Consider the following 23,744-nt stretch of genomic DNA (forward strand, 5'->3'; position numbering starts at 1 on the left):
GCAGCCATTGGCTGCGATCAACAAGCCTCTCTCCTCCCATTGGCTCCCGGCTTTCAATAAAGGCCTAATTCATGGAAATAGGAGCTTAGGGACTGTTCCAAGGTGACATCATTTTAACAAACGAACAATAGGTCAAATTTATTAGCCAGGATAATGGGCGGCGGATATTAGCGCCCGAACCGCAGCCTCCCAAACCCGAAATCTAACGAAGCTGCAATTAGCAGACGCTCCCAGCTCCTTCAGGCCGGGGCCTTTTCCCCGCCGCCGCGCGGGGCGGGCAGGCGCTCTGCTGGTGAAATTATCGTTTGCCGAGGGGGTTTTCGTTTTCTTCCAAATTTTTTTCATCTGAGCAAAACCCAAACCATAAGAATCCTTTCAATTACAGCGGAGTTGTGACCTCGGAAAGGCCCTGCGGAATCCGTGGCAGCGTCCTCGACACCCCACAGCTGCCGGAGCAACGAAAGGGGCGCACCGCGGGGCGCAAGCTCCGCGCTCCCTGCGCGCGGGGTGAGGACAGCATCGGAGCATGCCCCGCGCTCCCGAGGACACCGACCCGCGTGGGGAGAATTCACCCCCGCCCGAGCTTCGGCCCCGGCGTTGCAACCACTTTGGAGACGCTCCCTGGCTCCCGCCAGGCAGACCAAGGCGTGACTCACAGGTGCCCACGCGTGCCAGGCCCGGCTGAACTAGGGACCTGGGGTCGCCCAGTGGGGAGCGGGATCTGGTCCCTCGAAGTTCGTTGCAAGATGGACGGGACTGTGGTCGCGCAGGGAGACCCGCCCGTGGCGCGGCAGGTGTGGGGACCTGGGGTTCCCCAGGGGCAAGGATGGGGGCGGCTCTTATTTAGAGCAAAGAGCGAAATTTCTTTGGGTAACCCTGGGTGCTGGGACTACTCGATGCTCTGCCCGAGCCCTTGGAGACTGTGCGGGCTGGCCGAAGAGCGCTGGTGACAGGACCGCACGCGGGGCGGTCACCCCCGCGTTCAGCTTCAGCTGTCACCCCAGGGGAGGCTTACAAAATCTTTTTCTACCTGCTAATTTAAAAATCGTTAGGTGCAAACGGCCTCGGTGGCCGAGCCTGTTCCTCGCGCTCCCGGTTTTGCCATCGTGCTGAGGGTTCCGAATGGTGTTCCCATTTGGGCCAGGTCACATCCCAGCTTGAGTGATCTTGAGCAAGCGACTTGAAATCTTTAGGCTTTGGTTTCCTTGTTTGTAAAACGGGAGTGTGTGGCTTGTGGGGTGGCTGTGGACTGTGAGTGAGATGTTGGGAGGCGGGTAAGGCCTGGTGCATAGTAGGGACCCAGAGGATGTGGCGGCCCTCCCAGGCCCTCCTCCCAGCGTGACAGTTGATGTATTATTCTTATGATTACTGTTTATTTGTTTGCAGTTTTATTTTATTTGCAGAGTCTCGGTGTCTTTGAGAGAAAGGCACATATTTGTCTCCATTGGGGTCAGTCCCAGGGGGCCGGGAAGGGCAGGAGGCGGCAGGTGGGGGATTCTTCCTGGTAATCTACCCCCAAGGAAGAGGGGCCTCAGGATTTAAAATCTTAAGGCCCGGGTCCCTGAGTCAGGTCACCATCCCCTCCGTGACCTTGGGCAAGTCTCTGGCCCTGGCAGAACCTCAGTGTTGGGTGGGGAGAAAGAGGCAGCTGAGCAGTGAGGGGGGAGGAGAGCAGGGTTCCTGGGCCCTGGGCAAGCCCTCCTCCGCCGGCCAGGACCTTCAGTGGAGTCTGGCCATTGCTCCCAGCTCTGGGAGGCTCCTGCTTCTAATTCAGGCTCGGCTACCATTGGTCTAGGGGTTTTGGGGGTACCCTGTTGCCTCTCCTGGACCCTCATTTTCCTTGTTTGTAAAACAGAAGGGATGATCGCTAGCCCCTGGGTGGCTGTGAGAAGTGAATGAGAGAAATTCTTTGGCATTGCCTGTGAAAAACTCTGGTGGTTATATAATAATAACCTGAAGGACAACAGTAGGGCAACTGTGGGTTGAGAACTTAGCAAGTGCCAGGTGTATTCCTCACGACAACCCCATGTGGAAAGGGCTATCATCAACCCCATTTTGTACCTGATGAGGGATCTGAGTCTCTGCGGCTCAAGCCGAATCAGAGGCTGGGGAGGGCTTTCCACCAGAGCTCCACTTCCTTCCTGGCTTCAGAGCTCTGGATTCCAGGCCTGTCTTTGCTGCTTCCCGGCTCTGTTAAATTAGATAACAAGGCCCACCTGCACAGGTACGTGGGCACCGAGTTAGGGAGAAGGTGTGGTTTGTGGCCCGTGGCGTGGTGAATAGCCCAGTGCTTGAGTTGGATTCCCATCTCAGTTTATCTGCTGTGAACTTAGGGAATCCTCTTTGTGCCTCAGTTTCCTCCCCTGGTAAAGCATCAGTGCCAGCGTCAGGGGATGGAGTGAGCAACGCCAGGTAAGCATTGGGCCCAGGGGTGAGGAAAGGCGCCTCATCTCCCTGCGTCCCAGCTGCCAGAGCACCTGGGCTTCTCAAGCATCCAGCAGTAGGCGCTTTGGGCCATTGAGCACAACCCCCCTTTCTTCCCCAACCCAGACAGAACAGAGCTGTCAGGCAGCTCAGGTAAAGGAGTAGGTGGCGCAGGGCGTGGTCCCTGGGACGGTGTTCTCAAAGTGTGTTCCCGGACCAGCAGCATCAGCATCATCTGGGAATTTGTTAGGAATGTGCGCTCTTGGACCCTAGCCCAGACCTACTGAATCAGAAACCCTGGGGTTGGGTTCAGCAGGCTGTGTTTAACAAGCCCCCCAGGTGATTCGGATGCCTGCTCAAATCTGCTAACTGGTGCCCAGAATACTGTCCGTTTCATCCAAGTTTTAAAATTCATTGTTATAACATTGTGGGAAGATGCTCTCCTATTTGAAACTCTTATGTTGACTCTGTGTCAACAGATTTCATTCTCAGTGTTACTCAGTTATGCCTTTTGATCATATTTGCCGAAAGTTTGTCTATTGGCCTTAAAGAAAAGACTTTTATTTCATTATCCTCTTTTTAAATGTTGTTTCCTTCAGGAATGGTTTGTTTTATATTTATTAATTAATTTCTTCTTTGTTGAAGTGAAAATTTAGTTCATTTTGGTCAATCTTCCTTGTTTTTTCATGAATACATTTAAGGCCAGACATTTTCCTCCGAGTGCTGTTTTGGCCAAATATTGTTTGATGTTTACTTGGTGTTCCTGAAATTACTTTTTTTTTTTTTTTTTTTTTGCTGTCCCTTTTACCTGCTATCAATTGAACAATGATAGAGATGGTCACACACACACACATTAGAATATCTCCAAGAACTAGGAGATGGCAGCCTGAACTAGTGAGGCCAGAAAGGCTCCAGGATGGAGAAGCTGGGAGAAGGGGAAGCACTGGTGGAGGCCTTGCTTGGTGTCATAGGAGAGGGAGGGGGGCTGCTGAGACGAGAGGCGGTATGTTGGCGTTTCCAATTGTCCCTGTGCAGGAGGACCCAGTTCAGGCTCAGTCTGTCACTGACTTCCTGTGTAAACTGGGACTCAATTTCCCTCTCTGCAAAATGGAATAGAATTGGTTTCAGAGCTCTAAAACATATTTGGGTCAGCAGCCCAATTTGAAAGATTGATGAAAATATTATGGACCACTTCCATAGACACAGACACAAACAGAGTTCCTGCTGTGAAACAGAGGGTTAAGGATCTGGCACTGCTGAAGCTGTGGCATAGGTTGCAGCTGTTGCTCAGATTCAATCCCTGGCCTGGGAACTTCCATATGCCTAGGGTGCAGGCAAAACAACAACAACAACAACAACAAAGCAAACAAAAAAACACATCAATTTGGCACACATATGTCCCAGGTTGCTTACCTGCCCATCCTCCATTCTTGGTTCACATGCCCTAGTTAGGTGTCTCTAGGGGCCCTTCCATTTCTCATGATGGAAGGTCCAAAAGACACATGCCCAAGCTCATTCATTCATTCATTTATTCAATATTTACTGAGCACTGAATCAAACTTTCTGGACCATGTCCCACCCTCAGGCATCAGTTTCCCCATCTGATAGTGGAAGTCATGTGGTTTGAGCTCTTCATCGCTGTCCCCTGCCCCTGACCCCTCTGCCACCATGGGGAGGGCTAGGGGAGATGGTCCTGAGGCATCTGAATGGCCTCCGCCACCTGGAGGAAGGCAAAAGCCACCTGGTGCCAGCGCTGCACAGTCATGAGACTTATGCGACCAGTTGGCTTAGGAATGTGAAGTCCCTTGCCCAGGGCATGTGGTGGAGAAGGGCTGGAGCTGGGATTTGAACCCATGACTGTCTTGACTACAAAGCCCATACTTTTCCCTTTGCCTCATATCCCCATCAAGGAGCAGATAGTTAAGACCCTAAGTCCTAAGACTGAGTGGGAGTAGAAATCAGTGGGGGTCTGAATGGAAGGCTAGGAGGGCTGAGCTCAGTTCAGCACTTGCCTCCCCCAGACCCGCCCACGGCTGGTGCCTTTCCACCTTGAAAGACCCAGGTCAGCTGTCACTTCTGCCCATCCTCTAAAGCAGCCCCCTCCCCAACCATTGTCTGTCTCTGTTTATTTTCATCATTGCTCTCTTTGCTTTCAGGACCAATCTTTACCCTGCTCACCAGCTCTCGTTGGCAGAGTCTGACTCATTCATTGCTTGATCTGTGGTAGGTGAATGAATGAGTGAACGTTGGATCTCCAGGAGTCTTGTGCTGAGTCAGACCCAGGCCCTGGCTTTAAGGATGGCCCAGCCTGGCAGGGAGGCTGGCAGCAGCACGAGGGAGCTGCCGAAGGGCTGGGGGTTAGGATGGAAGGTGTAAGACAGGAAGGGGGAGGGGAGGAGATTCCTTTCCCTGCTGCAGCGGTGGCGGCTGGTGGGGGAGGCAGAGGGAGAGGGGCTCGGCGGCAGGGCTGGCTGGGAGCAGGCAGGCTCCGGGCCGGTGGGTGAGGGCAGCACCAGGGCAAGCACAGGCGGCGGCCTTCAGAGGCGCCTCCACACCTGCTTTCAAGCCCTTGTTTCCTCTCACCCCATCAGCCATTTTTCCCATTTTGTGTTTTACAACTTTCCTTTCTTCCTGACAGATTTCTCTACTAAATTTGACTTCGTTTCAACACTTTTGTTGGGCAAATTACATTAAGATGGATGTTGCAGGTACGCTTTATGGTTTATTTATCGTGATACTGTTTGTATCTCACGCTTATAAATAACTTATGTTATAGCTTTTGTTTGTGGAAATGTAACTTACATATTTTATTACGCTTTCTGTAAACCTCAAAAAGAATCTTGTCAAGGAAGCGCTCTTATCAGCAATCCAAACTATGGGACGTAAAAACCAACACTAACATTATTTTTTAATATGCCAAGGAGGCGGGTTACTCTTGCTGTACTTTGAAAGGTTTGCTGTCATCGTAAACTTGCACCTCAATAAAACATTAAAAAGTCTCAGGAATGATTTTATAAAGTTCAGGGACGGGGGGGTGAATCAGTGGCAGAACCTATAGACATAGCATGCAAGGGGCTCAGGAGTGGCCTCTCTTGGGGAGTGACCTGCCCCATCTGGGGCTCCCAGGGGGTCCATATCCCTTCACCCAACCATTCTCAAAGCCCAGTGGTGAAGGACCTGGCAGAAGGGATGCTAGTGGGAAAGAAGCAGAGTTTGGGAGTCAGTCTGACCTGATTTTGAATCCTGACTTGTCCACTTTTTCGCTCTGTGGCTTCAGTCTGTCTTTTAGTCTTTTTTTGTTGTTTGTTTGTTTTCTTTCTTTCTCCTGTTTTTTGGCTGTCCCACAGCATATAGAGTTCCTGAGCCAGGAATCAGATCTGAGCTGCAGTTTTGACCTATGCTGGATCCTTAATGCACTGTGCTGGGTTGGGGATTGAACCTGAGTCCCTGTGTCCCAGAGACGTGGGAACTCCTAGTTTCAGTTTTTTTGTCTATCAAATGAGGATAATACTTACTTGACTTTCTCAGAGGGAAAATGAGATAGTGATTTGCAGTGCGGGGGGGGGTGTCATTCAATGATAATGTTTCCAATTATTTCATGTTCATCCTGAGACTTTTTAGGGTCTCACTGCAGCATATGGAAGTTTCCAGGCTAGGGGTTGAATCAAAGCTGCAGCTGCTGGCTACGCCACAGCCACAGCAACATGGGATCCTAGCCATGTCTTTGATCTATACCGCAGCTCAGGGCAACGCTGGATCCTTAACCCACCGAGCAGGGCCAGCGATCGAACCTGCGTCCTCGTGGATGCTGATCAGGTTCCTTACCGCTGAGCCACAGCAGGAACTCCCCTCCTGAGGCTTTTACCCTCTTCCTCTCTACTCTGCAGTGCTCTGCTCCTCAGGTGCTCTTTCCCTCCTGCTGCAGTGAGGTGCTGGGTTCTCCCTAATGCTGCCTCCCTCCACTGCTGGGCCGCCTCCACCCAGATCAGGCTCCTATATGCCAGCCCGTTCACTTTCACCAGTTTCTCTCTCCAAACTTACCCTGTTCTTTGTTCTCACACTCAGCTCTCTGTTGGCAGCCAACTCACCAAGTCACTGATCTCAGCTAACAGCCACTGCCAGGCCAGTGGCACGTGGTGAAAGGGGCCTCCAGTACACCATAACCCAGAGGCACTTCCAGGTTGGCAGGGCCAGTAGAAGTGAGTCCCGGGGTCAAGAGGGCTTTTGTGGCTGCTCCAATCATCACATAGTACAGCGCCTTCATCCTCTGTTCTAGAGAAGCTGATTGGAAGGTACAGCAAAGACGGAAACCTCTAGAATGCAGGCTGGATACAGCTTTCTGGGGTCAGGTTCTTAGGTCAGTGTAGAAGGCAAGAGCTGTGCAGGCACAATGCCTTCCAGCCATTTGCTGCTTGACTTTCAGCTAAAGCCACTGGCTTGCGCCAGAGCCCCACGCTGCCTGGACAGGCTTGCTAGGGTCTCTTCAGAAGGGCGAGGTGTGCCAGCTGCAGCCACGCCTTCCTGTCATGCCCCCTCTGTGCCAGATGCCAGTTAGGGGGAGGCCGGCCTGAGGAACTGCCGGGATCATTTAATTTTGCCTCCTGCTGTTAAGATACCTGTGATCCGATTAGAGCACATGACAGATCCAGCTTGTTCTCCTTGGCGTAGGCTCCGCAGGACTGGGTGTGCCCTTGAGTGCTTGCAGCGTCCTTGGGATAGGGAGACCCTCCAGAGAGCTCCCCTGTGGGACTCCAGGTTTCCCCGGGGTCCCAATGATCCCTTGTGGAGGCCTCCCTTAGAGAGGCTGACTCTGGCAAGACTGTCGGGGGGCGGCGAGGGTGCAGTTCATGTCACTGACCCACTGGGTGGGGGGTGAGGGTGGGATCTGATGTGCACGAGAAACCTCCCCGCTCCCCCCTCCCTTTTCCTCCCTCAGAAAGGGCACAGACAGGAAGTCAGCCCTCCAAAGAGAATCAGGATTCTTCTTTCCTGATTCCTTTCCAGGTTTCACCGGAGAAACCTGCAGCCAAACTCAAGCTCTCTGGCAGAGAAAGGCCACAGAGCGCATTTCAGTTGGCGGCTTTAAGCGCGGCTCCTGAAGACCCCTGCCTCCACCCTGCAGAATCCCTTCTCTTGGGTGTGGGCTGGTCCTGGTGATGTCTGTCAGGTGAAGAGGATGCAGTGGAGGCGAGGGGCGCCCCTTCTCAGGCTCGGTCCGGAAGCCGTGACCCCCAGACTGCTGCGCCCTCCGGCTCTTCTGTCTCGCCTGCTCTGATAAAGCAAGATGCCACGTAGCGAGCTGCCGTACAGTGGGGCCACCAGCAAGGTGCTGAGGCTCAGTCCACCAGTTGGGAGGAGCGGACTCCTGCCCAGGGCCACGAGTGTCCGTGGAAGCAGACCCCTCCCTGCCAGTCTTGGCCTGGCCCACAACGCCGGCGGCAGCCTGGGAGACTGGAGGCGGAGCACCCGCGGGAACTGTGAGATAATAAGCAGTGTAGTTCTAAGCTGCATTTTGGGGTGATGTGTTATACGGTGACAGAGGTCTGAAAATACACATGGACACAGGTATAAACACAAACTGGTTTCAGCTCGGCATTGTCAGACATAGGCCTGAGAAGAGAGTAGGAACTCCTTTGAGGTGACACAGACCTGGCTCAGGTCCTGCTGTGTGACCTGTGTAAGCTGTGTACCGCCTCTGAGCTTTAGTTTCCTCATCCGAAAAGTGGGAGGAGTGCCGTCCACCTCCAGGGGCTGTCGAGAGGACGTGTGGGGTGAGCCCGGCAGATGTTCCGTGGCTTTGCTGAGGCTGTTCCGTGGCGTTGCTGAGACCATGCTGCCTGGTTGTAAATCCAGAAGCGGGGGTGGGGGTGGGGGCCCACCACGTCCTCCCCCCAGCAGCTCTCCAAGGCCAAGACGGAGCCTTCCCTGGGCAAGTGCACCTGGTGAGTTCTGGGGGGCATTTCAATGCAAATGCTATGGTGCTTTCAGGTCTTGGACCTTGTGAAGAAAACAGTGCCAGAAGGGGATAGGTCTTACCTGAAGAGTTTTTAGGGATGAATGGTGTGTCATAATAAGCCCTTGAGAAAGAGAAGATTCTCAAGTCAGACTTCTCTAGACTGTCAAAGGTTTATGAAGTTCAGAATTTGCCATCGCAAGGAAAATTGTAAACCCCACTGCTAATGAAATATAGTGTAAGGTCCAGGCTTACTTCTCCATTAGATACCAGAAGGAACCTTACACAGAACACACTTTTCCCAGATTTCCTGGATCATACATGGAAGATAGACGTTTTGAGGCAAACTTGGTGACTTTGCTTTTATGTGACAAGCCTGTCGTTACACTCAATTATCAAAAAAGCTTTCAAGAAACTCAAGTCTGATAAACGAAATTAAAACAAGATGCTGTGGATTTGCTTCTTCTTCAACAGTAAGGCCAGATCTTTCATGTCTTACCAGAAATAAAGGGAACAGTATTTATTATCCGCCTGAACCATGAGATCAGAGCAGTGAGATACCAAAGCCATTTGACAGAGGCACTCTCAAATTAATAGTCTAGTTACGGCCTATCACAAACTGTAAGGCCTCCTCCTTGTCCTGGGTTTGGGGTGAGCTGCAATCCCCATAGTACTAAGAGCTGTGGAAGGATGAAAGCCAGCTGATCCTCTCCCTTTGGAAACCTGTGCTTTGGCACCTAGAACTGTTTTGGGTGGCCCAAGAAGGCAGAGCTGCTTCAGATTTGTATTTTTAATTATTCACCTTCAGCTTTTCGAAAAAATTAAATGAAGGCAGAAGGACTGGGTGCTAGCAGCACCCAGAGCTACTTGCTGGGGCTACCTACTCCTTCTGAAGAAATATCTCTGCAGGCAGTAATTGCACAGCTTAATTCTTCTAGACTAAACCACTTCAGATTTATGCCAGTGAAAAGCAAACGTTGTTTGTAAGTCATTTAATTGTGTTACTGTCTCTCAACTTTATCAGATGCTGCTGAGGCAGAGAGGGCCGTGTGCAGTCCTGCGGGATGCTGTGGAGAGCTCCCAGGCTCGTGCTAAATGCCCACAGCTCAGAGTCCCCAGTGCTGCTTCTTCCAAGACTCAAAACCACCTACTAACTTAACAGGTTCAAATGGATGGGTCTCAATCCAGGGTTCACATTGGAGGCTGCGTCTCCCATAAATTCACAGCCTTGACTGCGAAACCATTAACTAGTAAACACTTAGGTGCAAACCTGGTTTATTGTGTTCTTTGGTTAAATACTGTTTCTACACCTTTTCAGAGCATTATAGGAACAAAGATAATGATAACTGTATAGAAAGACTGAAAACACATCTTTTGCTTTTTTAGTGCAAAGACAGAATTTACATTGTTTGTGCACTATTACAAATTCTTATAATTAGACCAGACTTATAAAAAGGTAGGGCTTTAGTTGTTGTTGTTGTTTGTTTTGTTTTGAAAAATAAATTCCCCTGGGCTGGCCAACATCACTGTCCTGGGACCTAGACCCACAAGAGTCTCTTTATGATAAGGGCTGCTCGGCACATGGTCAGAAGCTGGGTCAGCTCATCATGTCCAGACTGCACGACTCTGTGCTGCCATCACAGCGCAGGGCCTCTGCCACATCTCTTCTGAAGACAGAGAGGTTCTGGGTGAACCTGTGGGAAGAGGAAGAAAGGGTTGAGGGCAGTGGCAAGGCTAAGGCTGTGCGAGCCTCTGGATGATAAGCCACAGTGGCATTCAGGACCCTGGAGAGGGCCCCAGAGCCTGGCTGAGCGCCTTCCTCCCACTCTCATGGCCACTGCTGCTCTGCCAGCAGCTCCCTGCCTCTCCTTCCCCTCCCAGAAAACAAGGATTCCCAGGAAATACACTCTGGGGGTGCATTATGTGGTGATACTACTTAAGTATTATTTTTAAAAGTCAAATTACACAGAGATGGTCAGGAATATAAAGAAAAGAATGAAAGCTTATGTGCCAGGCACTGGTTGAGCTTCCATACAAATTCATTTAATCATCATGAGTCTTCCCAACTGCAGGCATTAGTCTCCTCATTTGTTTTTCTTTTTCTTTTTCTTTTTTTGTCTTTTTGTCTTTTGTCTTTTGTTGTTGTTGTTGTTGTTGTTGTTTCTTGGGCCGCTCCCGAGGCATATGGAGATTCCCAAGCTAGGGGTTGAATCGGAGCTGTAGCCACCGGCCTACACCAGAGCCACAGCAACGCGGGATCCGAGCCACGTCTGCAACCTACACCACAGCTCACGGCAACGCCGGATCGTTAACTCACTGAGCAAGGGCAGGGACCGAACCCGAAACCTCATGGTTCCTAGTCGGATTCGTTAACCACTGCGCCACGACGGGAACTCCCTTTTTTTTTTTTTTTTTTTTTTTTTTTTAGTCTCCTCATTTGTAGATGAGAAAACTGAACTCAATGCTTCAAAAAGAGGTGGCACTGGGTAAGACTTCCTGGGTTCAAATCCTCGCTCCACCACTTCTCGGCTGGGTGGTTTCGGATAAATACTTAACCCCTTGTCTGGGTGCCCTGCGTGAGTAGCTGCCTTACGGGACTGTGGGAAGAGAGAATTTACTGAGTCAGGTGAGATGATGCCTGTAAGTGCTCAACGTCCTGCCTGCCACGTGGGAAGCCCCCAGTCCTTGCCGGCGAGAATTCCCCCTAAACAGGGGGCTGAGTGACACCACTTCACAGAGCAGCTCAGGACGTGGTACTCAAATTCCCAAGCCTCAGGCGAAGCAATTTCCTCCCAGGGGCACCCAGGGAAGGGTTCCCCTCCCTTTACTAAATCTCTTCTCCTGGACCCCACCCCCACCCCCCCTTGCCTGACAGAGGATCTTGGCCCAGAACAAGCAGTCAAGGGAACAGGTCCACAGAGCCCATCTGACTTGGCCTTGTGTTCCCAAAGCCCAAGGCTTTGGCCAGTGGCTATTGGGGTGATTAATAATTTGCATATCGAATGGGACAGCATTTGAATGCTACCAGTTTTTTCCCCCCATTTTTGGCTGCCTCGTGGCATATGGAGCTCCCAGGCCAGGCATCAGATCCTAGCTGCAGTCCAGACCTAAGCCCCAGCTGCACCAATGCCAGATCCTTAACCCACTGTGCTGGGCCAGGGATCGAACCTGTTGTCCTGGCGCTCCCAAGATGCCACCAATCCAGCTGCGCCGTAGTGGGAGCTCCTGAATGCTGTATCACTTTTATAAAAGGATGGGGCAAGTAGCCTTTTTTTCTGAAAACATTTTCTTTATCACTCATCATGCCTGTCTCTTTCATCAGAAGCTCCATGAGGGCTTAACAATTAGTTCCCCACTGGTATCCCCAATGCCTGGCACATAGCGGGTTCTCAGTAAAATTTTGTGAACTAAGTGAATGAATGAATGAAGGAACGGAGTTCAGGCACAGGTAATAAGTTTGGGTTCCTCTCACTAAACTCTCATTGGCAACTTAACGTTTTTCTGTTCTTGCAAGACCAGCCACTTTTAAAGGTCAGAGAGAGGAAGGAACTACTTCCTGTGAGGCATGTGTCCTACCTTCTGTCATTTAAACATCACAAGCAGCCATCACCTCTGTTACGCCTGTGAGAAAACTGAGGCTCAGAAAAGCTGACTGCCTCATTCACTGCCGCACGGCCTAGAAAGGGCAGGCATAAAATTTAATTCGGAGTCTGTCTGACCTCAAAGCCTCTACTTGTTCAAATGCCAGGAAGCCTTTCTTTGTCCTTCATAGCAGATTTAAACTTTCCTTCTTTTGAGCTTTTCCATTAGTTATTTTTTCTGTCCTTCTTGTTGGATTATAATCTTCTTAAGGGCAAAGGCTGCATTTTGTTCATTACCGCATAGTGCCTAGCGTGATGCTTGGAAGAAAGCAAATACCCAGCCATGTTTACTGGATGCAGCAAAACTGAGTCTAGGACTACAAGATATACCAGAAAAGCCACATCAGTGGGAGAGCTGCGTTAAGAAGCACAGTCCAGTACTTGGCCACGAACCTGGAACATCCGCCTCCCTCGGAGAAACTACCGGGCACTGCTTACCTGTCTCGGTTCTTGACAGAAAGGTTCTGCTCCACTCCTTCCATCAGGTTCCTGAAGCACTGGGCCAGGACCTCCTGCTTGGGGAGAGGCTGGCTGTTTATCAGACTTGCCCTCAGCTCACTGAAGTGCTGTTGGGAGACAGAACAAGCCTCAGAGCTCTGGCCTCAAACCTGGGCCTGGGGAAAGCTGTGGGGGAGGGGCTAGCCCAGCTCCGACATGCTCAGGGCTCCTGACTGTCCAAGCAGCTTTGGTCCAGGTCCACTTTGAACTTGAAGCCTTCAGGGGAAACCAAAGCAACAGAGACATTCCCGAGGATAAACTGTATTATCCCTGCTCATAAAAATCTCTCGCTCTCATTGTTTTACCGTCACGAACAGCTTAGGCAATGGAGTCCTCTCCTCTGTCGGGGAACCCAGCACACACAGGTCTTCCCGACTCATCAGTGCTAATCGCAGAGGAAGGGCCCCCGTAGGCTGGGGGAAGAACGTAACGAAAGGGCCCAGGAATCGCTGTTGGCCACCGAAGGCCAGGCCCAGGGTCCCTCCTCAGGCCTCATCCTCCTCCAGGGCTTCAGTGAACCACTCCTCAAACAACCCCAGGCTTTGTTCCAAGTCCCCGTCCTCTTGGGTTCGGACGGGTCTGTTCTTCGGAGCTGGGGGCTGCAGGGGCTTGCTTAGTTCTGGGAGAGCTTTCCGAGCTTTTCCGACAAGGAAGATCCCTGTCACACCTGGTCGCAAAAGAGCTAGACAGCCCTTCTCCTCTGCTGGTGTCTGTGGGCTTTTACATGGACCGAGTCTTATGCTAAAAGCAGCTCCTAATCACTGGAAACAGCCTAATTTCAGCACAAAGACAACATTCTGCCAGTCATGTGTTTATCCTTCCAAGCCCAACAGCATGATATTTAATTTCCATGATACATTAAAACAGCTCACATCAAAAACACACATAATTAATATGTAGTCAGACTAATACTTAAATACTATATATCAGAGGCATTACACGTAAACTACAGTGTCTTCCCGAACAAGATTGGGAATGCACAAAACTACTTATTTTTCCCTTTTATAATGATGCAGTGACTCACACCAAATAGAAAATTATTAGTTTTTCATCCCAAACCATGAAATATTGCCTCCATCAGTAAAGTATAATATTGTGATGTCATAAGCTTTTTCTAAACACTGAATTTGCCCTTATTCCCTCTCAATCATTTTAAAAGAACTGCTCTCTTTTATAGAGCTTGGATTTAAATCACAATAACACCGAGGGAAGATGAATGACAGTGCTATTGAATGTGGCTAAAATTGGATACTTCAGCACAGGTGAATGATGAGACAGCTCTTCTCTTTTTGATATATTTTCTTCTTCTATTAGTTTCCTTCCAAGGCTGGGATTTCAGTTTGAATTTTAATGTATGCGGCTGCCTCTAATCTCACTGTCTTTTTCCCCAGTACTATCTTATTGTACAGACAATTCATTCTCCTGAGCAGTAATGCACTGTTCCTACTGACTGCTGGGGAGACGGGGCGGGGTCAAGGGAAGCCGGAGAACTTGGGAGGCAGCCGGAGTGGCATGTGGACTTAAGGGCCGGAGGCTCAAGCTCCCAGATGAAGGATGCTGCCTGTGTGTAGGCCTGAGGGGCCGCTGCTACCACGGAGGGTCCAGGGGAGCCCAGATACAAAAGGGTGCCAAGGAAGGAGCAAAAGGCGTTGTTGCCCAGAATCTCCTGGAACAGGGGAAGGAGGGAGGGTGAGCCTGAAACACTGCGCGGGCTCTGGGTTCCAGAAAAGCTAGTCCTGAGGCCTCTGCGTAGCTGGGGAGGGACCCTCCGGGGGAATGAGACCTTGTCCCAGGGTGCTCAAGGTCGCAGCTCAAGCTCAGCTGGCTCCCCTGTCTGTCACTGTCACAGCGGGGCTGGGCGCATGGCTGCTGCCTCTTCCCCGTGGTCGCCCCCTGTGGCCTCGCTGCCATCACACCCACCTTCTCATCGAGCAGGATGAGCCCCAGCAGAGGCCTGGACACTGACCACTGGTTCCGACAGTCTTCGAAGACAATGGTGTTCATGAGGACGGACGTCATCTAGAAGACAGACTCACATGAGGACACTGACGCCTTGGCTCCAAGTGCCCCCAGGGCCAGGCCTCCCACGTGCTCACCTTCTACCCCCACATCTTGCCACTAGCCATGAGGGCTCTTCCTGGGCAAATGAACGGCTGGGACTCCGGAAGCCTGTAAAGCTGCCTGTAGGAACTCTTGGCAAAGACTCTCAGCTCCAAGGAAGAGTTCCCACACCCCAAGCTTTGGTGAGAACCTTCTGGGTGGGCACAGAGGCCACAGGGCTGAGAGGAGCAGGCCCTGCCTGTGACCTCGGATGTGCTTTCCTCTCTGCCGTGTCACCAGGCAAAAGCCCCGCTCACCTTCCCTCAGCCTCTCACTTTACCAAAGAGGTCAGGTCACGGAGGGGCGACATCTTTCCGCGACCCTCCAGCGAGGAGGACAGGTGGGGCGCGTCCCGTGTAAGCCGGGACGTCCTCCTTCCTGCCGGCTCGGGCTGCTGGTGCTCGCCCTTGCCCTCCCGCACTGGTTCACCGGTTCTCTCGCTCCACTCCTCCACTTTATACTCGTCTGTTCTCTTCAACTCCAGGTCTGCACGCCCCCGGGGAGGCGGTGAGAGAACACCGGCAGCTGCCGCAGCCTCTGTCCTTGAGGAGCTAAAAGCTTCCTGGGGCAGCCTACTCGGCAGAGAGGAGAGGAAATGGGGCCGGGCACAGCTGCTGTGGGCCTGCGGCGGGAAGAGGATGGCTCCGGGTCCTCGAGAAGCCTCCACAGAGAAGGTCATGTTTAAGGAGTTCCTCATAAGTGGGTCGTAACCGGAGAAAGCAGCACCAAAGGAGTCTGGGAACGAAGGGGGGTTCTGCAATGGTAAGGAACTTGCTGTGGCCGCGGAGAAGTGAGCGGGGCCAGAAGCAAGACCCCAGTGTGGGCTGGAAGTCCACGATGCACAATCTGGCAGTGGGAGCCAGTGCGGGCTTGCAAAGAGAGACATGCTCAGGAGTTCCCGTTGTGGTGTGGCAGAAATGAATCCTACCAGTATCTATGAGGATGCAGGTTCGATCCCTGGCCTTGCTCAGTGGATTGGGGGTCTGATGTTGCCATGAGCTGTGGTGTAGGTCGCAGACGTGGCTCAGATCTGGTGTTGGCTGTGGCTGTGGCTGTGGCGTAGGCTGGCAGTTACAGCTCCGATTCAACTCCTAGCCTGGGAACCTCCATATGCTGCAGGTGTGGCCCTAACAAGGCAAAAAAAAAAAAAAAAAAAAAAAAAGAGAGAGAGACAGACATACTCAGCTCTGTACTGAAGCATGATCCCTCTGGGGACACGTAGAGTGTGTGACTGTGTGGTGACACTAAAGGAAGGAGGTAAGAGATGAGGCTGCTGCAACAGTCCAGGCAAAGAGCAGTGAGGCATGCTGGGTCATCCATCCACGTGGAGCTAAGGCTGAGAAGTTTCTGCTTCTTGGAATCTTTACCTCCCACCCCTAAGCCCTTTTGTTTTCACTGCTTCAGAACGCCTTTCCCCAAAGGAGGGCAGGGGGAAATGGCAATTACGTGGCAAAGGCTAGCACACACACCACCCCTGACTACGCTTTGGTGACATCTGGCTTTGTCCTCTGGCATTTTTGCCATCCAGTTTACCCTGTGATCTCAGGCCAGTCCCTGAACCTCTGTCTTCTGTGTCTCAGGTTCATTAGCTATAGGAGGGAAATAAGAATTGAGTGCAAGGAAGCTCTGAGAATCAAATGAGATGGTGGATATAAAAAGTGCTGTTGCAAAGAATAAAAAGTGTTATGAACATTTAAGGTGCATAAAAACAAGAGCAATGAGCTCTAAACATCTGCTGTTCCATTCGTCATCCTCCTAACAGTTAGGCGGCCGCAAATGAAATCTGCCTCTTCCACGTCTACTGTGTGTCCGGCGTCTCCGGGGAGAGGCTGGGTCTTAAGTCTGGCACACTGAACATCATTTGCAGATCACACATTTCCACATACAGTCTAACAAGCCACCCAAAGTCACAGAGCTGCAAATTAAATTGACAAGCAAAACGAATATCCACAGAGACAGTCTAAAATATTATGGGCTTCAAACTCTGAAGGCAGAATGGATATTTTAATGGAAAAGATTAAAGTTAGAGGCACCAAACTCCTCCAGTAACTGACAAAGCATCCTGAAGTGATGTGCCAATTACTTTCTACGGTTCTCTCGTGGATTCATTTGTCTGAATGCATGTATTTATGTCTGTAATAAGTAAGAGGATGTTTGAATAAAATACTTTTCTAAAAATAAAGTTGGCTAAAATGGATATTTTTTTTCTTTTTTGCTCTTCCGGAAAAATAGAAATGAGTGAGCAGATTTGCTCAAATGGCATTGACGTGGTAGCTCATTTCCAGAGTTCCTTTTTGCTAATAATCCTAGAGGATATGCGGAAATGGTTCCGGCAACGTGGCAAATTCCTTCGGACAAGGGCCCCCCTCTGGAAGAAGAGTGGTTGAAATGCTGTACACAATCCTGCTCCAGGTAGCGTGGAGTCTCTGGTGGGAGGCTCTCTGTTGTCACCAACTCAAAACAGCGCAAGACTGAAAGGAGAGCCCCTGGCGACCCAGCCCAGCCTGCGCTGAGTCACACACAGCACCATCCGTGTTCTGCACGAGGCAGGCTGCGTGGGCGGGCCCCCGCTCCCCCAACCCCTGCTCACTTCCTGTGGGGTTACAGCCACGACTGGCATGGCCATTTCACCTGTGCCCCATCCAGGCTGCCTTTTCCAGAGCCTATGTCCCCAGACTGCATCCATCATCCGCTGTATTACCCCAAGCAGCTCTTCCGCCCAACCAGCGAATGGACCACTTGGGAGGCAGAGTCATGGAGCTTGGTCCACTTAGGAAAACCAGACTCCACACTGTCTCAGGTACTTGCTTGTTTTCCTTCCTCCTTCCCACAGGCTTTGGCCTGAGTGTGTAGAACATTTCTCTCAATGGAGTGAAAGCGACATGGTGGGGCTGGCACAGCTCTGGAGCCAGTCAGAACTAAGGCCAAATCCGGCCCTGCCAATGAGCTAACCTGGGATGCTGGGCAGGTTGTCTCACTTCTCTGAGCCTTTCTTTCTTTACAAATGAGGTGGGGGTTATAAGAACTACTTTGGGGGACCGCTGTGAGGACTGACCTTCGTCCTTTACTCCAACTGTGCTTACCCTCCTGGCCTGAGCCCGTGGGGTCGCATGGTTCAAGGAAGCACCCCTTCCACGTTGTGCTTACGGACAGATAAACTAGATTGTATTCTCCTCACAGTCCTCTAACTTTACTGGGAGTTGCAGTAAAAAACAAAAGACAAAAACAAAACCCTAAAATAGAAAACAGTCCAAAAAACACTCCTCGTTGCTCTGGCACATGTGTGTATCAGGATGGGATTTTGAGTGACAGTATTTCTGTTGTTCAGAAAACCTATCATCTTCCAGATCAAACATGAAGCTCCTCTACAAATATCTGATCTGGAAAAACAAAACCAAACCATGTTGTGGTACACAGAGCTCTGTCTCAGCTCCTCTCCTACGGGTCCACCCGCGGTGGGAAACAGAGCCCAAGCACAAAGCAAGGCGGACTTCCCCACTCAGATTCGTGGGGTCACTCCTCCTACCGCGAGGTGGTGACTACACGCTCTCGCTTTAGATGCTTCCTGTTCTGTGTCCTGCTGACGAGGAATAAGCAAAGATGTGCTGGATGCTTTACTGACAGATGGGGAGTGTGGATGCTTTCTAAGGAAGCTGGAGGCTCAGTCGGTCTAGGAGCTGGGTGGAGGGGGATGGCTGGAGAGGCGCGGTGGAGTCTGCAAGCTTGCGTGGTGCTGGGACCAAAGGGGACTTGTCTTTGTATCTCCAGTGCCTAGCATGGTATCTGGCACCTAACAGAGGCTTAGGAATTAGCTAATGAATGACAGAATGAACACAGAAGTGAATGGGAAAGGATGAGAGTGAAATATCAACTAGAGTATAAAGAGCTCAACAGCTGCAAGGGGACTGTACGAAAACAGCAGAGACCTTCTGGCCTAAGTCTCGGGCTGAAACCTGCCCTGGGTAGAGGTCTACGTGAATACCCTCTTCATTTCCAAGGCTTTTGTGTGCAGAGCCGGGGGACCCTTCTCAGCCACCGTGGCCTCTCCAGCCAGCAGCTCGGCCGGAAGAGCCCTCGGAAGGCCTTTCGGGTGGCGAAGGCCTAAGGCTGAGGCACCATCTTTTCTGAGGACCAGCACCTCCGTCTGAGAGGAAGCTGTGCCTGGTGAGTTTTCTCGCTGCCCGACAAGAACAGATACCTTGACGGAGGGCCCCGGGGGGCTCAGCACTCTGGCAGGCACACACGCACCCCTGAGGGCGATCTTGTCCCCAGTTCACAGACTAAGGATCTGATGTCCTGAGCAGGTACGTCACTCGCTCAAGGCATCACAGCTGTCAGCTGCCCCGGCGGTGAAGTGGAACCTGGCCACATGCACAGGTCTGCCTGGTCCAGAGGCTGCCGCCTGCCACCCCCCGGGCTGTGTGTGAGCTGAGACCAAGACTGCCACCAGTGGAGACTGCAGCAGCGTGTCTGGCCCCCACTGGAGAGTCTGGTGGTGTGAGAGGAAGGGCTAGTTGGTGGGCCCCCCAGATACGCCACCCACGTGGATCTCCTCCGTTCAGCCACCCTGCCACCTGATGATGAGTCAGGCCGCCGCTGAAATGCCCGTGATCAGAATCCTGGGCAGTGGGTGGTTCCTGGTGAGTCTGCAGCAGACCTTCCTGCCTCCCTCCTAGAGCTTCTATAAATTTGGTTAAGGTATTTTCAGCCTCTCAAGATGAACAACAGCAGACATACTGTTAATTAATTAACAAAATCGACTGTCTCTGGAAAATGGCCTATTAAACCACTGGTTTCCCTCCCACCAAAAAGTACCACACATACATTGATTTAAATTAATATTATCTAAAACATTAGTAAATTAAGCTAATTTCCTTCAAGTTACAATACTCCCCATAAAGTGAATACTTTCCTTTTTCTCTCTCTCTCTTTTTTTTTTTTTGGCCGCGCCTGCAGCATGTGGAAGTTTCAGGGCTAGGGATAGAACCCGCACTGTAGCAGTGACCGAAACTGCTGCAATGACAACACTGGATCCTTAACCTGCTGCGCCACAAGGGAACTCCACGAACACTTTTCATTGTCAGTGTTCTTCGAGTGTATTGAATAATGAAACTGCAAAACGTTCCACAGAGTCTAAGGAATAGATGAAAAAAAGTCAAACTCCTCTCTCCTGCTCCCCACCTGACTCGTAAAGACAAAACTGCCTCATGTGATGATACAAATATGGGCTCAAATCATGACTATATTCAGGGAACTTCAGCTCTTCCCTCTCGTCTCGGCCTCTTTGCTCAGGGTTGCCTGACTCTGCTGCCTGTTGATCGGGGAAATGGAAGATTGGAACGGGCTAGAGTGATCTATCTTCTTCAAAAGGTGGTGGAAGGAGGGCTTTGACAAAAGAAGGACAGACCAACGGAAAGAGGAGAGACCAAAGACAAAGCGTCCCTGTGCCTAGATCAAGGTGGAAAGGGGAGGACAAAGCAAGGGTGGTCAGAGCTGCTCCCCGGAGGCTGCGTCTGCAGAGTGGGGTGTCTTAATGAGAAGAGGAGGTAGGACACAAAATTACACGTACTGCTGGCCACGCCAGATGGATTCTGATGCCATGTCAGTGTTTTGAGGAACAACCAATAAATGCATCGAACACTCAAGAGCTGCTTCTGAGTCTCAGGAATCCTCTGGCACATGTACCTGGCCTCTCAGACGGCCACTGGTGGGCGGGCGGGGGGAAGAGACGGGTCCTAATAACACCAATAAAAAACAAAACAAAATGGAAACACCCCAAAACGGTAGCGTGTGGATGGTATAGTAGAATCCGAGAAAGCAGAGAAAGCTCGTGCCGTCGCCACAGCCATCCCTCCAGAGCCCCGTGCCCTGGCTGAAGATCCAGGATCTGGAAGAAGCCGAAAGCTGCCAAAGGAGGAAAAGCTTCCAGATTTTTCAGCGCTTGAGGAAGTAAGGGAGTTGCTGTCACTACCAAGCGCTGTTCCTGAGGCCACGTGCACAGCAGATATTGAAATGCGATCCTCCTCAAATTAGATACTAGTCATCTTTAGGGAGAAGGAATCAATTGTTTCTTCGTCTGCTGTCTACCCGTGTGATCTTAGTGGAATGTTATGGAAAAAATGAAAGTAATGGACAAATCAGCATATATTTTTCTGCCTGGATTAACTAAGCCTCACCATCTAAGTTACAGTAAATCTTTTAATAGCTGCACACATTCCTAAATTCTCATAGTGTCTTTGCAGCCTTACAACAGAAGCAAGTATTTAGCACTTCGATTCAAAAACAAAAACAAAATGCAAGATGAAGTGAGCCTCTTTTTAAAAGAAACAAGACTGCAATCAATTACAGGTGACCCAATCTCCTCTAAAAAATCATTTGAGAGTCCTTGGCCTTTGTATAATGCTAAGCTTTGCTTAAAAAAAAAAAAAAAGGCAAAAAAGCTTCTTACCAATACTGGTACTGCGGGACTGGTTAACTCAGCTGGCTGTGGTCGTATATTAGCCCTGCATATGCCTCGCATCTCAACTAAGAGCACTCTCCTCCACCCCTCCTTACCAAAAGTTAAGGGAGGCTTTCTCTCCAAGTGATAAATTGCCTGGAATATTTAAAAACCCTTCCACCCACTGTAAAATCTGAGGACATACACAGCCCAGTTTTGCTGTTGTTCAATTTCCTCCATTACCAACATTACCCCTAGTTCTCAAAACATTCATTTTAATCATGGTTTATTGGGGAAAGAATTACCTGCCAGTCTCCTCGCTTATAAGAAAGAAGATAAAGTTGGAATGAAAGTTCAGGATTAATTAATTGAGAGTACTGCATGCGCTGTGTCTATTCTGAATGTTACAGTGCACATCACAATGAAAACAGTTTTATTTTCCATGGTTGAAATAAATTACAATAAATAATTCATTTCAATGGCAGAGATGTACTGGAGAGCAACAGCAACAAAATTGACTACACTACACTGTGAGTCTCATTCCTGAATCTTCATTATCCATTTGAAACTTTTTACGAGTAGTAAATCATATTTCAAGTGGCTGCAGATCTCATAAAGCAGCTTGCTGCATTAAAATAAAACCAGAAAACCTGGGGCCCTGGGCGGCTGCAGGGTTTGCCACTCAGCATTATTTGGGAAACCCTTTCTCACTCCTCTCCTCTTGCCAACATTGAACGAAACGCTTTTCAATTTGATGTAAAAATTAAGCATCACTTGTCAAAAATATTATCTAAATTTCCTCTAGGTAGGAATGCTGGGAAAATGTGTATGTAAAGGAATGGCTTTCAATGCCGAGCCATTTGTATTCCAGTGACACTGTTATTCCTAGCTCATGGGCTATTGCCCCGATGACTGCCCTACATTCAGGTTCTAGAACTTCAAGGGCCTATACGAGCCTCTGGGAGGGGGGTCCCCCAAATGAGTGAACACATGTGCAAGCTCAGGAGGGACTAACAAAAGCAGATGTGCTATGTTTTCCGTCTAAAAAGACCAGCCTATCATCAGGATAGCTAATATCTCACTTGAATCTTAAAAGACCCATAGAGCATCACTGGGAAAGGAGGCTATCTTAGGAAGGGAAAATAAAACGAGAAAAGGAACAGGAGACAGGGCTTGGCATGTCTGAGGAACAGGCGGCCTCTGTGCAGGAGGCTTTCGAGAGAGACCTTCTCTGGAGTGGAAGCGGGTGGAGCTGAGGGGGAGGAGAAGACGGGGCGGAGGCCAGGGTCATGCTCAAGGCAGGACTGAGTCTGGGCCCGCAGGTAAAGGGCAGCCTTCAAAGGACTCATGCTGCGGCCTTTGACTGAGAACAACAGCTGAGGGGAGGGTGGGCAACGGCAGCCACGGGCGGGCACCGGAGGCGAGGTGACACGCTCAGATGCTGCTGCAGCATCCAGCGGAGAGGCGACAGGGCCTGGGCAAGGCTGGGGTAGCAGAGGCACAGAGGACCGGTCAGAATCCTTGATGCTGTGTCTCCTTTTCTTCTCAGGTAATGAACTCGTTCCAGGAAATACAACCTGACAGTTTGCTCTAGGTAAGGTATACCTAATCTACAGCTATAGGTAAATTTATTTTTATTTTTTTTGCTTTTTAGGGCCGCAGGTGCGGCATATGGAAGGTCCTAGGCCAGCAGTCGAATTGGAGCTGCAGCTGCCAGCCTACACCACAGCCACAGCAATGCCAGATCTGAGCCGTGTCTGTGACCTACAGCACAGCTCACGGCAGCACTGGATCCTTAACCCACTGAGAGAGGCCAGGGATCGAACCCACGTCCTCATGGATGCTGGTCAGATTCGTTTCCTCTGAGCCATGACAGGAACTCCCACTATAGGTAAATTTTGAGCTTTAAGACCATGGCCTCAGATGTAAGACAGCAATGGAGAGAAGGGGCTGGAAGCTCGACTGCCCCGCAGTGCCACATATAGCGGCGAGGGGGCTGCGGTCTAGCAGACCAACAGTCCCACAGTGAGTTCAGGGGATAAGGAGCAGTGACAGGAACCCCAACCAGTGCACATATATATGCATGACAGAGATGACTATAAGCACATGTTTATATTAAATATTCAGTGATCAAGTAAACTCTGAGACCATTCAAAATCAGGGAGGGGAGCGGGAAACAGCAAGCTACTTTACTGAACAGTCATCACAACATTTCCCAATGACTATCCTATTTCACGACAGAACAACATAAGGCACGACGGCACGAGGGCATCTCATGCAGTCATCCAAGCAGAGTGCAATGAATATTGTCTTTCATAATAAACACATTATCCCTGCAGTAGGGGGTTCGAAGTTTCATTGCCTCTCATCTGTCACTATGTTCTCCCTGATGTCCTTAAGGGATCTGGTTAGATGGACCTAAAAATCATCACACCCAACACTGGACGATTATTTTACTTATCACGTTCAAATGATGTTGTGTGAGGAGAGAAAAGTACGTTTTTTGAAAATGCATTCGGCCCTCAGAAGCGTTTTCCATTAAAGATCAGTCTAGGGTTCACGTCTGAACCACAGAAGGAGGCACACTGCCTTTCAGATTAGAGGGCTTGTATTTTCAGCTGTCTAAACGGCATTCAGAGCGCTGGCCAGGAGGAGGGGAGATGAGTCAAAGACGCTACCGAAACCCGGA

General features: G+C 50.4%; 2 protein-coding genes across 5 annotated transcripts in view; one reads left to right on the forward strand and one right to left on the reverse strand.

Annotated features, from left to right (window-relative positions):
* The first annotated feature begins 153 nt into the window (after positions 1-153).
* Positions 154-9,844, forward strand: LOC102158929 (uncharacterized). Its single transcript, XM_085001756.1, has 6 exons — positions 154-157; positions 212-303; positions 369-794; positions 4,581-4,647; positions 5,063-5,132; positions 7,429-9,844. The coding sequence occupies exons 1-4, from the start codon at positions 154-156 to the stop codon at positions 4,623-4,625; spliced, it is 567 nt and encodes a 188-aa protein (XP_084857882.1). The 3' UTR covers positions 4,626-4,647; positions 5,063-5,132; positions 7,429-9,844.
* RANBP17 (RAN binding protein 17) overlaps positions 9,636-23,744 on the reverse strand; it is a 324,083-nt gene continuing 309,974 nt past the window's right edge. For all 4 annotated transcript variants that reach the window (XM_085001775.1, XM_021076682.2, XM_021076681.2 and 1 more), the window contains 3 exons: positions 14,437-14,535; positions 12,457-12,584; positions 9,636-10,071 (listed from right to left, as the gene is read on the reverse strand). In XM_085001775.1, the coding sequence (XP_084857901.1) occupies positions 9,975-10,071; positions 12,457-12,584; positions 14,437-14,535 (324 nt within the window). In that variant the 3' untranslated portion in view covers positions 9,636-9,974. The remainder of the gene's footprint in view (positions 10,072-12,456; positions 12,585-14,436; positions 14,536-23,744) is intronic.

Source organism: Sus scrofa, chromosome 16 (assembly GCF_054392235.1).
Source record: "Sus scrofa isolate SSC_HxYL_T2T_F1_AM1 chromosome 16, Sscrofa_HxYL_maternal_Yorkshire_Landrace_v2.0, whole genome shotgun sequence".
NCBI lineage: Eukaryota > Metazoa > Chordata > Mammalia > Artiodactyla > Suidae > Sus > Sus scrofa.